This window comes from Dromiciops gliroides, chromosome 3 (assembly GCF_019393635.1).
Source record: "Dromiciops gliroides isolate mDroGli1 chromosome 3, mDroGli1.pri, whole genome shotgun sequence".
Taxonomy (NCBI): domain Eukaryota; kingdom Metazoa; phylum Chordata; class Mammalia; order Microbiotheria; family Microbiotheriidae; genus Dromiciops; species Dromiciops gliroides.
In genome coordinates this window covers 44,914,936-44,928,862 of record NC_057863.1, presented here as the reverse complement: position 1 = coordinate 44,928,862, position 13,927 = coordinate 44,914,936, and the positions used below count along the sequence as shown (strand labels likewise).

General features: G+C 44.1%; 1 protein-coding gene across 5 annotated transcripts in view; it reads left to right on the top strand.

Moving 5' to 3' along the window:
• MCF2L2 (MCF.2 cell line derived transforming sequence-like 2) overlaps nucleotides 1-13,927 on the top strand; it is a 375,955-nt gene that overhangs the window by 30,196 nt on the left and 331,832 nt on the right. For 3 of the 5 annotated variants that reach the window (XM_043992228.1, XM_043992227.1, XM_043992224.1), the window contains exon 1: nucleotides 10,566-10,722. The exons of 1 other annotated variant lie outside the window; for it this stretch is intronic. In XM_043992228.1, coding sequence (XP_043848163.1) covers nucleotides 10,581-10,722 — 142 coding nt within the window. In that variant the 5' untranslated portion in view covers nucleotides 10,566-10,580. Of the gene's footprint in view, nucleotides 1-10,562; nucleotides 10,723-13,927 lie in introns of those variants that run through there. One more of the 5 variants, XM_043992225.1, reaches the window with a different exon arrangement.

Sequence of the window (13,927 nt, the reverse complement as noted above, 5' to 3'; positions counted from 1 at the left end):
TTTATTTTTCTTTCTTTTTGGGGGGGGGAGCAATGAAGGTTAAGTGACTTGCCCAGGGTCACACAGCTAGTAAGTTTCAAGTGTCTGAGGTCAGATTTGAGCTCAGGTCTTCCTGAATCCAGGGTCAGTGCTTTATCCACTGTGCCACTCAGCTGCCCTCATCCTATAATCTTCTAAACCCAATTAAAAGTGAATGCTGGGGGCGGCTAGATGGCGCAGTGGATAAAGCACCGGCCCTGGATTCAGGAATACCTGAGTTCAAATCTGACCTCGGACACTTGAAACTTACTAGCTGTGTGACCTTGGGCAAGTCACTTAACCCCCATTGCCCCGCAAAAAACAAAACAAACAAACAAAAAAGTGAATGATGATTGGAGCAGCTAGGTAGCACAGTGGATAAAGCACTGGCCCTGGATTCAGGAGGACCTAAGTTCAAATCTGACCTCAGACACTTGAAACTTACTAGCTGTGTGACCCTGGGCAAGTCACTTAACCCTCATTGCCCCCCCCCCAAAATAATGATCTCAGAAAGCCCCTAAGTGGAGGGTATCCAGGTAAGCTGGTGGAGGAGATGGGCCTCCTTCCTGTGGGGGAAGGAGCTGCTCTATAGTTCAGGGGGCATGTTTCTTGGAAAGGCAGACTAGAAATCCTTTTATGTAATTATAACAAAGTGCTCAGAGATGTGGTTTCTGCTGCTGCCCAACAGGAGTGGAGAGAAAGAAACAGTCTCTGTCAAACTCAAGGGTTTCAAGAAGATCTTGAGTTGGGAAGGGACCTTCAATAGCATCTCACCCAACCTCCTCATTTTACAAAGGAAGAAACTCAAGGCGAGGCTCAATATGAGTTGGTCAAGGTCATACAGGTCAATAGCAGAGCCAAGATTAAAATGTAGGGCTTCTGACTCCAAATCTCAGACTCTTTCTGCTATAGCTCATTAACCCTCTCTCCCCATCCCTCCTTGGTAGGGGGGCACTGGCACCCATAGATTGTAAATAAAGCATGGCAATTCCTTTTCTTAGCAGAGAGGTGGGGAACTACAGGTGCAGAGTGAGGCATACATTGTCAGGCAGGGTCAGTGGGCTGGTTTGTTTTGCTTAAGTGTACTTCTGTGGGTTTTTTTGTTTTGTTTTGTTTTGTTTTTGGTGAGGCAATTGGGGTTAAGTGACTTGCCCAGGGTCACACAGCTAGTAAGTGTTAAGTGTCTGAGGCTGCATTTGAACTCAGGTCCTCCTAAATCCAGGGCCTTTGCTTTATCACTGCACCACCTAGCTGCCCCTAGCCTATTTCTTCTTGTCACATATCATATATTCTGTCTCCATGCCTTTGCATTGGCCTGGAGTGCTCTGATGTCTAATTGAGGCTGAGGAAGGTGAGGTACTTTGTCCAAGGTTGCACAGCTGGTGAGATACAATGGAAAGGGCAGCATTCTGCAACCAGTAGACTCGGGGTTCAACTCCAACCTTTGATGGTTCCCAGTCATATGACCCTCCAAAAATAATTTAACCTCCTTGGCTCTGAGTTTCCCCATCTGTAATACAAAGGGGTTGGAAGAGACAGCCTCTAAGGTCCTTTCCAGTTTTGGGTCTATGATCCCAAGTGTTTGGAATCTGAATCCATCCTTCACGTTCCAAATCTAGTATTCTCACCACTGTAGTACCCTTTCCTCCTCTATTCCTCTCCCCAGCTCCCATTTTCCAGGTACCCTAAGGGAGAGGGAAGGGACAGGGGAGAACTCCTCTGCTGTGCCTACATTTTGTGGCTCATGTTTTCCCTCCCCAGAATGCCTGCATCACCTCCTTCTCTTTTATCCATCAGCCGGCTCCCTCTTCTGGTCTGAGGGCTTCTGAGTCATTAATTACCATTGGCACTCACCTTCACCATCCACAGAACACAAACATGGATGGTTCCTCGAAGATGCCTGTTACAGGAGGGCCTCTCCTGATCTGAAAGCTTCCACATAGACCTTGGAAAGCAGAAATAAATGGCAGAGGAGGAGAGATGCAATTGGCATCAGGGGACTCAGACCTTGGAAAAAGGGGTTTCAGAGAACACAGGCCCCTGGCCTATTATTGAGCTCAGTGGTTCCTCTTTTATTAGGCCCCAGGGGCAATCTTTGGCTACCTTGGCTCCTTAATGGGTTCTAAATGTCATTTCCCTCCTTCCCTCCCCCTTTCCCAGATCACCAGATGCTCAGAGAAAGCAATCTGGCAGGAGATTGACTTGGTTTTCCTGTTGTTATCTGGGGACTCCATTCTCCCTGGGCCTGGGGGCTAGGTTGGGAAGGAGGGTCTGGTGTCAGGACATGGTTTGGATAGATGATGGGCAGAGCCTCCCTCTTCCATCTCTCTCTCAATGCATTCATCCGGAAGGTCTTGTTTGCTGAGGGAAAATCCCTTCAGGGTCAAGCGGGTAATGGGATTTTGATCCTGGCATATGGCAATGGGATGGGGGAGGGGTGGGAAGAGGGGAAAGGCAGAGATTCCACCACCTAATTCTGATCCTGCCCTAAGGGTCAGTGTGGGCTGACACTCACCTTGGTGCCTGCATCTAGGGGTGCACACACACACACACACACACACACACACACAGAGGCACGTGTGCACACCCCCTTTCAGCAAGCTAGACATAGGGAACAGATTTTAAAGCTAGAAAGAAGTTGATTTCAGTTCAGTGTTTCATGTATTCAGACAATTCGATGCATAGAATTGGAGAAGAAATAATTGGGGAGTATGACATTCATTTTTTTATTTCATGAAGTATGCAAATATACCATAACTAGAAAGAATACACAACAAATACAACCTGATAAAGATATATGCCATAGTTATGTGTATATATTAATTTGCAATATATACAAATACTTATATATGCATATTTACATAAGACAAATATATTTATATATGTATATTTACATAAGAACAATACACAATATACTTATATATATTTACATATGAACACACGTAGTAGATATATATTTATATATACTTATATGTGAATGCACAATATATACTTATATATGTAGACTTATGTACAAACATATATAATATGCACATGTATGTTTAGTTATATTATCAGCAGAACAAGTCTAATCTACTTTGCTTATGCCAGCCCATCAAATACTTAAAGAAAGCTTTCATGCCCGCCCTCCCAGTCTTCTCTTCTCCAGTCTAACCATCCCTAGTTGCTTCGATTCATCCTCCCGTGGACCTTCACTAACCTGTTCACTCTCCTCTGGGCATACTCCAGAGTATCCATGTACTTCCTAGAAATATGGAACCTAGAACCGAACCCAACAGTCACCTGTTGGAACTGGGAGGGACTTCGGATATCACCTCTAATTTTACAGATGAAAAAGCTGAGTCCTAGAGAAATGAAGGCACTGTCCCCAAGTCACCCAGTGAGCCAGTGGTGAAAGTGGAATTAGAATTCAGATCTTTAGATTCCCCATTCAATGATCTTTTCCCCATACTACACTGAGTCTTATTAAAAGGAAGCATTTCTTTCTGCATTAGAGTTTTCTGTTTGATGCTGGTCTCTGTCCAGGCTTCCTGATGTTTGCTGCCTGAATCGGACATCTTACCGTTCTAGCATTTTGTTGCTTTAATGCATTATTTCCATGGACTGAGATTTTTCACCCAAAGTGTTATTGGATCTACCCATTATGGACCATCTATAGATTGCATCTACTCATTATAGATCATCTATAGATTGCCATCTACCCATTATAAAACATCTATAGATTGCCATTTACCCATTATAGGTCATCTATAGATTGCATCTACCCATTACAGATCACCTGTGTAAGAGCAAGGTGCTGAGGATTTAGCATAAGATAAGAGAGGTGGTATAAAGAGTTAATTTAGGTTAGGAGCTGTGAGTTCAATTCTCACTTGGAAGGAAGTAAAGTATTCAGGTGGGTTTCATTCAGGAGGCACCATCTGAGAATGGCTGGGGATTGGGCAGAAAAAGATGGGTGGTGGAGCTGCTTTGAGCTGGTGCCAGCATACCCCTTGGCTGTTATGCATGATGTTGGGCAGTCTGGGTCACAGCAGTTTTGAGCATGGCTGTGAATGGTGGGGCAGAATTTGGAGCTCTCACCTGAAGTGACTCCTTTCTCTGGCTTTGCCTATTTTCAGAGCCTTTCACTGTTCATTACTACAGTCACTAGCATGGATCCAGGACTGCACTTTCTCCCATCTGTTTCCTAATTATATTCTCACAGCTTACTCAGCCCCATCGACCAGAATAGCACTGTCAGAGTTAAGCCTGGGATCTCTAGGGAGAGCCTGGTGAGGAGGGCAGTCCCACGCAGTAATGGGGGGATGCCTGGTGCCTGGCTGTCAGTGAGTTCTTTCAGGCTTTTCAGGGGGATCAGTATCAACTCTTATTATGGTCATCATATTACTGAATTTTTAAAAACTGTACTTCCTATTGATTGTAAAGCTTGTGTGTTTTCTGCCCTTTCTCTCTCATCAATTTCTGTCTTTGTCTTTGTCCCTACCTCTATCTGTCTCTGTTTCTCTCAACAAGCATTGATCCATCAGCTTCTAGACCTAATGACAGGGCCAGTCAGGTGGCACAGTGGGTAGAGCACTGGCCCTGGATTCAAGAGGACCTGAGTTCAAATCCGGCCTCAGACACTTAACAATTACTAGCTGTGTGACCCTTGGCAAGTCACTTAACCCCAATTGCCTCACCAAAAATAAAAAAAATAGACCTCATAACATAGTGGATTTAGATTTGGCTAAGGGTCAGGAAGGCTTGGGTTCAGGTCCCACCTCAGGCTTATACCAGCTGTATGAGCCTGGGGAAGTCACAGCTTTTCATGGGCCAAGGCAACTCTCTAAGTGGTTCTCTTTGAGTGGGAATTCACAATCAAAGTTCAAGGTGTTGGGATAGAAATTCTCTAAAGGCACCCAAAGCAGTAACATTTACAAGCATATCATGAGTATTATATTAAATTACCCTGGGATTTCACCACCCATTTTTGTTGTTGTTGAAAGGGAACAAAAAACGTTAGGAACCAGTGACTCAGTTGCAGAGAGAGTACCGATTTGCATTAATAGGGGTTTCCACACCTGGAAATTTCCTATTGAAATAGGACATTATACTTCCAGACTCCATGTTCATCTCTATGTCTTAGGTACTGAGCATACCCAGATGAAACGAAACAGTGCTCTCCCTCAAGTAACTTACTTTCTTTCAAGGGGATAAAATGCAATCAATAAGTATACACAGAATGTATACAATATGCATTCAAGGCAGCTTTGGGAAGGAAGGCACCAGCAGCTGGGGATCAGGAAGGGCTTTCTGTAGAAGGCGGGGCTTCAGTTGAGTCTTGAAGTAATCCAAAGATTCTAGGAAGAGGAAGAAAGGAAGGGGTGCACACCAGGGTGGGGAGACAGACAGTGCTTCCCCTCCTCCCTCCCACCGCAGTCCCTTAAGTTGTATTCATGTTGAATTCTAATCTGAAATAATGAGATTTTGTAGAAAAGCCTCTGATTAAGAATCAATGTAATTGAAACACAGAGGAAAAGCCAAAAAGAAAATAGAAACCAGATAAAATGCAAAGAGGATTCTATTTTTAAATGGTTAATGCATGAGACTCATTCCCCTCCTCCTCCAGAGGAAGGAAGAGGGGTTAAGTGACTTGCCAGAGGTCTCCCAGGATTCAAACCCAGCTCTTTTTGACTATAAATCCAGTGCCCTTCCCACTGAACCACACTGCCCAGGGTTGGGCACACGTGTATGTGATAGTTTTTCCTCTGGCTTCCCCTGCCTTCCACCTCCTTTCAGGACACTCTAGGATTTCTTGCACCTCTTCAGGGAACTTGTCACAAAATACCATGGGACACAGTTCTCTCTCTGTGTCTGTGCCTCATCCCTCAACCAGAATGTCAATTCTTTTAGGACCAGGAAAGGTAGTATGATGCTGTAGAAAGAATACTGCATGGGGCAGCTAGGTGGTGCAGTGGATAGAGCATCAGTCCTGGATTCAGGAGGACCTGAGTTCAAATCCAGTCTCAGACACTTGACACTTACTAGCTGTGTGACCCTGGGCAAGTCACAACCCCAATTGCCTCGACAAAAAAAAAAAAAGAAAAAAAGAATATTGCTTTCAGAGACAGAGCACCTAGGTTCAAATCCTCTTTCTGACACCCCTTCCTTCTGTAACCCTGGACAAGTCAGTCCTCTTCCCCCAACCTGAGTTCTGCCACCTGTTAAGTGAAGGGGTCTTGAACTGGATGTCCCTCTAGGCTCCCTCTGCCTGATCTTATCTGTGGCTCTCTCTGGACTTCAGTTTCTTTGTCTGTAAAAGAGATGGTGAAGGCATGATAATCTCTAAGACATCTTCCAGCCCTAATATTTGGTGACTCTAAAATCACTCACTGGGAATCAGGGTTTTTAATCTGTCAAATGTCATAATTATCAGCAAAAGGCAAGTCAAGTTAAATAGCATGATCCTGGCTAGCTGATTAGTTGACCCTTAATTATTCTGGGATTAGATTAGTGGTAGATTTGGGTGGGCAGGTTGGGGTACATTGGATCTATAGAGGATAAGTCATTCTACTTATTCTTATTATTCCTCTACCAGTCAAAAGATAGCTGTCCCATCCTGTCTCCTGAGGAGGAAGTTGGGCAAAGACCTATTTAGCTTATTTAGAAAGACAAAACCCAACATAAGATAATAATAGGTAGAGAAGTTTGTAATTTCTAAGCCAGATGGACCTCTGTAGGTTGAGTCCTTAGCCCCTTTCACTCAGTCAAAAATAATTGGTGAGGGAGGGAAGCTACCAAAGACTTTTTCTGTGTTAGGAGCAGGCAGAAGAGAAGGTGCTCTTGGGAAAGTAGGAGAGATGGTACCACAGCTGTAGATCAGGGGAAAGACAAGAAGCAACCTAGGGTAAACATTCAGTGGCCTCACTCAGCTTCCCTGCTTTTCTCATCCCTAACCTTAGCAGACTCAAACTAAGCATATGGTTTCAATCAGTAAGCATTAAGTGACTGCTATGGCAGGTTCTAAGGATATAGAAAAAAATGAAAATATCCCTGCTCTCAAGGGGTTTACAGTCTAGCTGGAAGAGATAATATACATATAGATAAATATATATGCATATATACAATATATACATATGTTCATATAGTTATATACAAATCCTACACAAACAAGATAGATAATTTAGTGGGGAAGGCACTAGCAGCTGGGAGTATCAAGAAAGGTTTTGTGTGGAAGGTAATATTTGAACTGTGTCTTGAAGGAAATAAAGACTTCTAAGAGATGGTGGTTAGCAGTATCCAAAATAAAAAGGGTGAATTTACCATGAGTAAAAAAGAAATTAAAGCAATTATAAGGAAATCTTTTGCTCAATTACATGCTAATAAATCTGACCATCTAAGTGAAATCAATGAATATTTACAAAAATATAAATTGCCCAGATGAATAGAAGAGGAAATAGGAAATTTTTTAAAATCCCATATTAGGAAAAAGAAATTGAACAAGGCATCAATGGACAAAGATGGTGGTTGGAAGGGAGTAGCTTCCAGGCATGGTTGTAAGCTGGTACAGTGAGGAAGGCAGGAGACAGTGTCATGTATAACAGGTTGGCTGGACTGAACTGTACATGGAGGGGAATAAGGTTTAATAAGGCATGAAAGGTAGGTTGGGAAGAGCTTTTAGTGCTCATGAGAAAATTTGATATTTGATGTTGAAGGCAAAATGAAGCCTCCTTCCCTTCTGACTCTGCTCTTGACTTTCCAGGCTTAAAAACCATGCCCCAGGGGGCAGCTAGATGGAGCAGTGGATAAAGCACCAGCCCTGGATTCAGGAGGACCTGAGTTCATCCAATTTCAAACACTTGACACTTACTAGCTGTGTGACCCTGGGCAAGTCACTTAACCCCCATTGCCCCGAAAAAAAACAAAAACCAAACCCAAACCAAAAACCATGCCCCAGCTGCTGTCTTACCCTGGAACTTTCCTCATTGTCTGGGGCCTCCTCTCCCTGGAACATCCAACCATCCCTGCCACCCTCTAATGCAGTAATACCCCTCTCTCAGGATGGTCCCCCTCTTCCATTGGATAGCGAGCTCCTCCCGAGACCTCCATGCTGAGAAGGGATCCAGGCTGGTCATCCTTTGTTCCTCTGTCAGCTATGTTCCTGACTTTCCAAGTCTGACTTTCATTTCCCCTCCCTCTCTTTTCAGCTCACTTTTGTATGTTGTTTTCCCCTGTTAGAAAGTAAGGTCCTCGAGGGTAGGAAGCTGTATTTCTTTTTTCCCTTGAATTTGTATCTCCAGCTCTTAGCACAGTGCCTTAGCTCTTAGTACACTTGACTGTTGCCTTACCTTGTCTTGCCGTTGGAATCTATTAAGTAGAGAGGGGAGGAAAGGGGTGATAGGATCAGACTTGTATTTTAGGAAAATCACTTTGGCAGCTGAGTGGAGGATGGGTTGGAGTAGGGAGGGATTTGAAACAGAGAAACCAAGGAGCAGGCATTGCAATAGTCCAGGTGAGGAGGGCTGAGCTAGGCTGCTGGTGGTGTAAGTGGAGAGAAAGGGACTCATGTGAGAGATGTTGGGAAGGCAGGTTCCTCAAGACTTAGAGATGGTGAATGACGAATCAGAGATGTCTGGGCCGTCTGTAGGAGATGGTATTTAAGATGAGGGCTTATGAAGGGCAGTGGTAGCAAATAAAGCCCATTTTCTTCATTGATTACAGCTTTAATGGGGAGGGAGAAATCTTACCTTAGAGGATAAGCCTTCGATTCAGACATGACCTTCTTCAGCATCTCACCCACTGGCCCATGAAGTGCCAAGGGGTCATGTCTGAATCTAAGGCTATTTCATGGATACTGAAGGTTATAACTTGACATCTTTGCTCTAAGCGATCAAAGGGTCCTCAGAGGTCATCTAGCCCACCTTACTGATGAGGAAACTGAGACCCAGAGTGCTTAAGGTCACACACATGGTAGATAAGAGAGGTGAGATCTGAACCCAGGTCATTTGACTGTAGGGCTCCCTTGGGTTTCTTCTCAGCCATCATAGTGCAGAAAGGGAAAGGGCCTAAGATTTTGTTTTTGTTTTTGTTTTGTTTTGTTTTTTGAGGGGCTGGCAATTGGGGTTAAGTGACTTGCCCAGGATCACCCAACTAGTAAGTGTCAAGTGTCTGAGGTCAGATTTGAACTCAGGTACTCCTGACTCCAGGACCAGTGCTTTATCCACTGCGCCACCTAGCTGCCCCAAGCCTAAGATTTTGAATCAGGAGAACCAGGCAGTCTTGGCTTTGGTTCTTCCCGAGTGACCTTGGGTGATGCCCCCAATTCAGCTAAGTGCTTGGCTGCTGACATAGCTCCTACTTCTGTATCCTCTGGTTATTTGTCTCATTCTCCTTTGAAGAAGGCATATGCCTGCTCTGTAGCAAAGGGATTTTGAGTTGGAGTCCTTGGGTAAATTATAGAAGCTCTTGAATAGGAAAAATCCATGGGAAATAAAGAGACTTTTTAGTTTGGGAATGATATATGCCAAAGGCAGCCTGCGTTGCATGCTAAAGCCTGCCTGCCAACTCAAGACCCCAAATTTAGCCTAAGCAAACAAAAGGCATTTAGAAAAACTAATGGGGAAAAGAACTGGGAGGGGGGTTCTACTCTCAATTATATGAAGTGTCTTTCTTGCTCTACTTTCCCCTAAAGTACTTAACATTCAGGAAACACAAAATAAAACAAAGCAGGCCTCAGGTTGGGAGGAACAGTAATGCAACCCAGACCAGAAACAGAAAACAAAAATCTGCTTTCTCATTTCATTCTCCAACCAGTTCAGGCTGGCTGTTTTTCTTGGACCTGTGATTTTAGTCATCAGTGTAGAGAAATCCTGGTGTGGGAAATCTCTCCACTGATGCAGAATGGACCCTTATCTGTAATTTGTACCATGTGCCAGGCACTGTGCTAAGCACTGGGGATGCTAAAAGAGGGGAAAGACAGTCCCTGCCCTCAAGGAACTTACACTGTAATTGAGGAGGCCAGACCTTGTCCCTGGGATTCTGGGCTCCAAGCTTTTACCTTCTCTCACCCAGAACCAGACCCTCAGCCTACCTCCTTGACATTTCTAAACCACACTGCCCCAACCCTCAGTTCCCCTTTAAGTGTGGTCTTGCCTCATTGAAGGCAGGAACTGTCTTGCTTACTTGTGTTTATAGCCCTAGCACTTGGCCTAGCCTGGCCCAATGTAAGCACTTCAATGCTTTCTCATCCATTCATTTGGAATAACTATAAGAAACCATTCAGTTCTCCCTCCCCCCACCCTTCCACTCCAGCAGAATTCCCACTGTCACTCCCCCAATTTCATTTTTGTTTCCAAATTAGAAAGTCAGGTAATTGGATCACCAAAGCAAGGAGAATCTTCTGCTCTCATTAAGCTCATAGAGATCCACCAATTGCAACAGTCAGCTTGCTGCTCCTTCCAATGACCTTGGCAGAATTTAGCAGAGATAAGCCAGGAGAAAGGATTGAAAGCTTTGGGGTTAGCTTAATACTTGGAAAGGAAGCTCCAGAGAGCTGCTTGACAGAGAGAGTGTCTTGGGCTCCAATGGCTGCGCCTTGTGATGAAAGTGGGCAGCAGGTCCGAAGGCATCCTCCTTACACCCTTGTCCGGATCACACCAGCAGAAATGCTGTCCTACTACAATTTCCTAGGAAGATGCATCACTCTGGGATGCCCAACGAGGAAAGGTACTGCTGGTGGGAATGTCTATAACTCTGGAGCTTTGAAAAGTCAGTTTCATTAAGGCTTGAATCAAAAGCCCAGAAAGAAACCATGCTAAGGAAAAAAAATAAAAGGAAAAGGCAGTGAAGACTAGTGATTAGAACACCAGACCCAGAGTCGGGAAGATATGGGTTCAAATTTTGCCTTATATACTTTATTACCTGAGTAACCCTGGCAAGTTATTTATCAGTTTCCCTATACATAAAATAAGAATGTTTGCTTTGTGAGGTTCTGTGGAAGTGCTAAATCTATGCTCTATGGAGAGGGGGAGGGGTTCTTGAAATTATTTGTTCTAAGAATTATTTGGGGATGAGGGTTGTGGCTTGCCAATACTTTTTCTTATTTCTAAGGTTAAGGTTCTAAGGTCCTGTCATTAAGAGATATAATAGGAACAAAAAGGGGAAAAGTTCAACTAGAATCCTGAAAGTGATCATATTCCTAAAGTAGAAAATGATGAGGATATTAAATAAGAGATTTCTACCCATTCTCTTGGTGAGTGAATTTTTGATGAAGGCTTGGGAGGACTAAAAAAGATATTGTACTTCTAGAAGCCAGCAGAAAAAAAGAGTTCATTTGAAATTGTCTTTCTATATGAGAGCAAACTGTAGTGTGGGAAGAATGGCATGAACCTGTCATTCCCAAGTATACTTCCTAGCTAAGAGAGATTATTTAAATACCAGGGTTTGTTTAACATTTTTTTTCCCATTTGGAAAATGCAGGTAATGCTACTACCTACTGTAGGTACAATGTTTAACCCAGAAGAAGGCACAGGCATGTTATACTTAAAGCAGATGTCGACTGACTCCTTTCTTTGTAGTATAATCCCATCAGGGGTGAGACAAGTGAGACTATGTCAAAAAAGACACAGGAGGTCTGAGTAGCCTGCAAGCTCAACTTGAATTAGCCATGGGACCTGGCAACCAAGAATGAATCTGAATTAGGCTGCCTCAAGAGAGGCATGGTGTCCAAAGGTATTCCCACTGTGCACTGCCCCAAACTAATCATATCTGGAGGTTATGTTCCACCATATTTTATACAGAAAATCAATCAATTAGGAAGAGTCCAGAGGAGGACAACTGGCATGGTGAAAGAACTGGAGAGTATGTCTTGTGGAAAGTAGCTGAAGGAATTGGGGAGCTTTCATTTGGAGGAAGACTTGTTATTGTTCAGCCTTTTTGTTCAGTCCTCTCTGACTCTTTGTTTTTTTTTGTTTAGTGAGGCAATTGGGGTTAAGTGACTTGCCCAGGGTCACACAGCTAGTAAGTGTTAAGTGTCTGAGGCCGAATTTGAACTCAGGTACTCCTGACTCCAGGGCCGGTGCTCTATCCACTGCACCATCTAGCTGCCCCCCTCTCTGACTCTTTGTAACCCTATTTAGGGTTTTCTTGGCAGAGATACTGGAATAGTTTGCCATTTCCTTCTCCAGCTCATTTTACAGATGAGGAAACTGAGGGAAACAAGTTTAAATGATTTTTGCAGGGCCACACAGCTAGGAAGTGTCTGAGACTGAATTTGAAATCAGGTCCCCGACCCCAGAGCTGGTGATCTATTCACTTCACTGCCTAGTTGCAGTAGATGCTTAATAAATGCTGTTGATTTGAACTCAAGTCCCTTGACTCCAATGAAGTGATTTGTCTAAGAACACTCAGTTCCTCCTGGAGGTGGAATTTGAACTTAGGAATTCTCGCCTCTGAGCCAAGCATCTGCATCCCTTGCTCTTGCTATCTGACTGACCCAGAAAATTTGATTGGAACCATTACAGTTCTCTTCTGATGTTTCAATATGGTGTGGATGGGTCCAAACATTTTCAAGGACTACAGAAGTAGAATGGGAGCTTTGGCTGGTGCTACCAGCCCAGAAGGCTTTGAATGAAGTCCCATGGGTGGAATGACTTTGTTGTCTGAGGACTAGCCTAACCAGCTTCAGGGAGGCTCAACACCAGCAGACTGCCCAGTGCTAGGGATGAATCTTTTGGTAGTGGATAACTCCCCTCTGGGATCCAGTGGGCCCTCCTCCTAGTTTGCATTGTGTTATGTGGCTTTTGGCAAGGCAGAAAGACTATTAACATAAAGATGCAGCATCACCTTCCCTCCTTAGCATCATTCCTGCAGCCTCTGTCCATCTCAGCAACATGCTGAGATTCATGCATTCTCCTTGAACACTGTCTTCAGCATCCTCAGGATTACTTGACAAAATATCAGTCAAGGCATCCTGTTTCCTTGGCAATAGAAACCTGGAAAGCCTGGCAGGAGGGTTGTTTCTTTAGACTGTCTTTTCAATGTGGCCCAGCCCCAGAGCTTTACCAAGCAGGGAACATGAGGCTGATGGGTTCTGGGAAACCGACCTCCTTGGTGAGCTTAGGGGAATATCCAGGTCCTGTAGTAGGTGCTTAAAAATACTTGAATTGGAGCCATGTAGTACACTCTGAGAAAGAAATCTACAGGCATCTGTATCAATTCACCAATTAACAAATGTTTATTAAGCACCCACTATGTGCCAAGCACTGTGGTAGGTGCTGTGAATACAAAGACAAACACAAAAGGATCCTGCCCTTATGAAGATTACCTAAGACATCACATTAAAAGCACATATAAATATTTATTAAGCACTACTATGTGTCAGGCTCTTTGGGGGTGGGGTGGGGTAAGAAGACTTCACCAGAAGCCATTAAACTGAGCTGCAAACCTGGGAGCAAGAATGCTGAGGGGATTCTCATGCCCCTTCCCCAACAGTAGTGGCCTGTCTGTTCCTAGCTGCTCTCATTGTGCTCAGATCATAGTGGCTCCTGAAGCAATCCATGTCACCACCACCTTTGGACAGCTCCCAATGTTAGGAGCCACCCACCATTTTTGGACAGCTCTCAAGTTTTTCCTCATGGGGCACACTAGATCTGCCTCTTTGGAACTTCCTCCCCATTCATTGTTCCTGCTTTTGCCCTTTGGGACCAAGTAGAACAACTTGCATCCCTCCTCCAGGAGGGAGCCCTTCCTTTACTTGAAGACATCTATTTAAGGTTTCTCTTCTTCCCTCATCTAAAGTTTCTCCAGGTCAAATATCCTTCATTTCATCTTCATATGGCTTAATCTTTTTTTGGGGGGGCAGGGGCTGGTCAATTGGGGTTAAGTGACCTGCTCAGGGTCACACAGCTAGTAAGTGTCAAGTGTCTGAAGT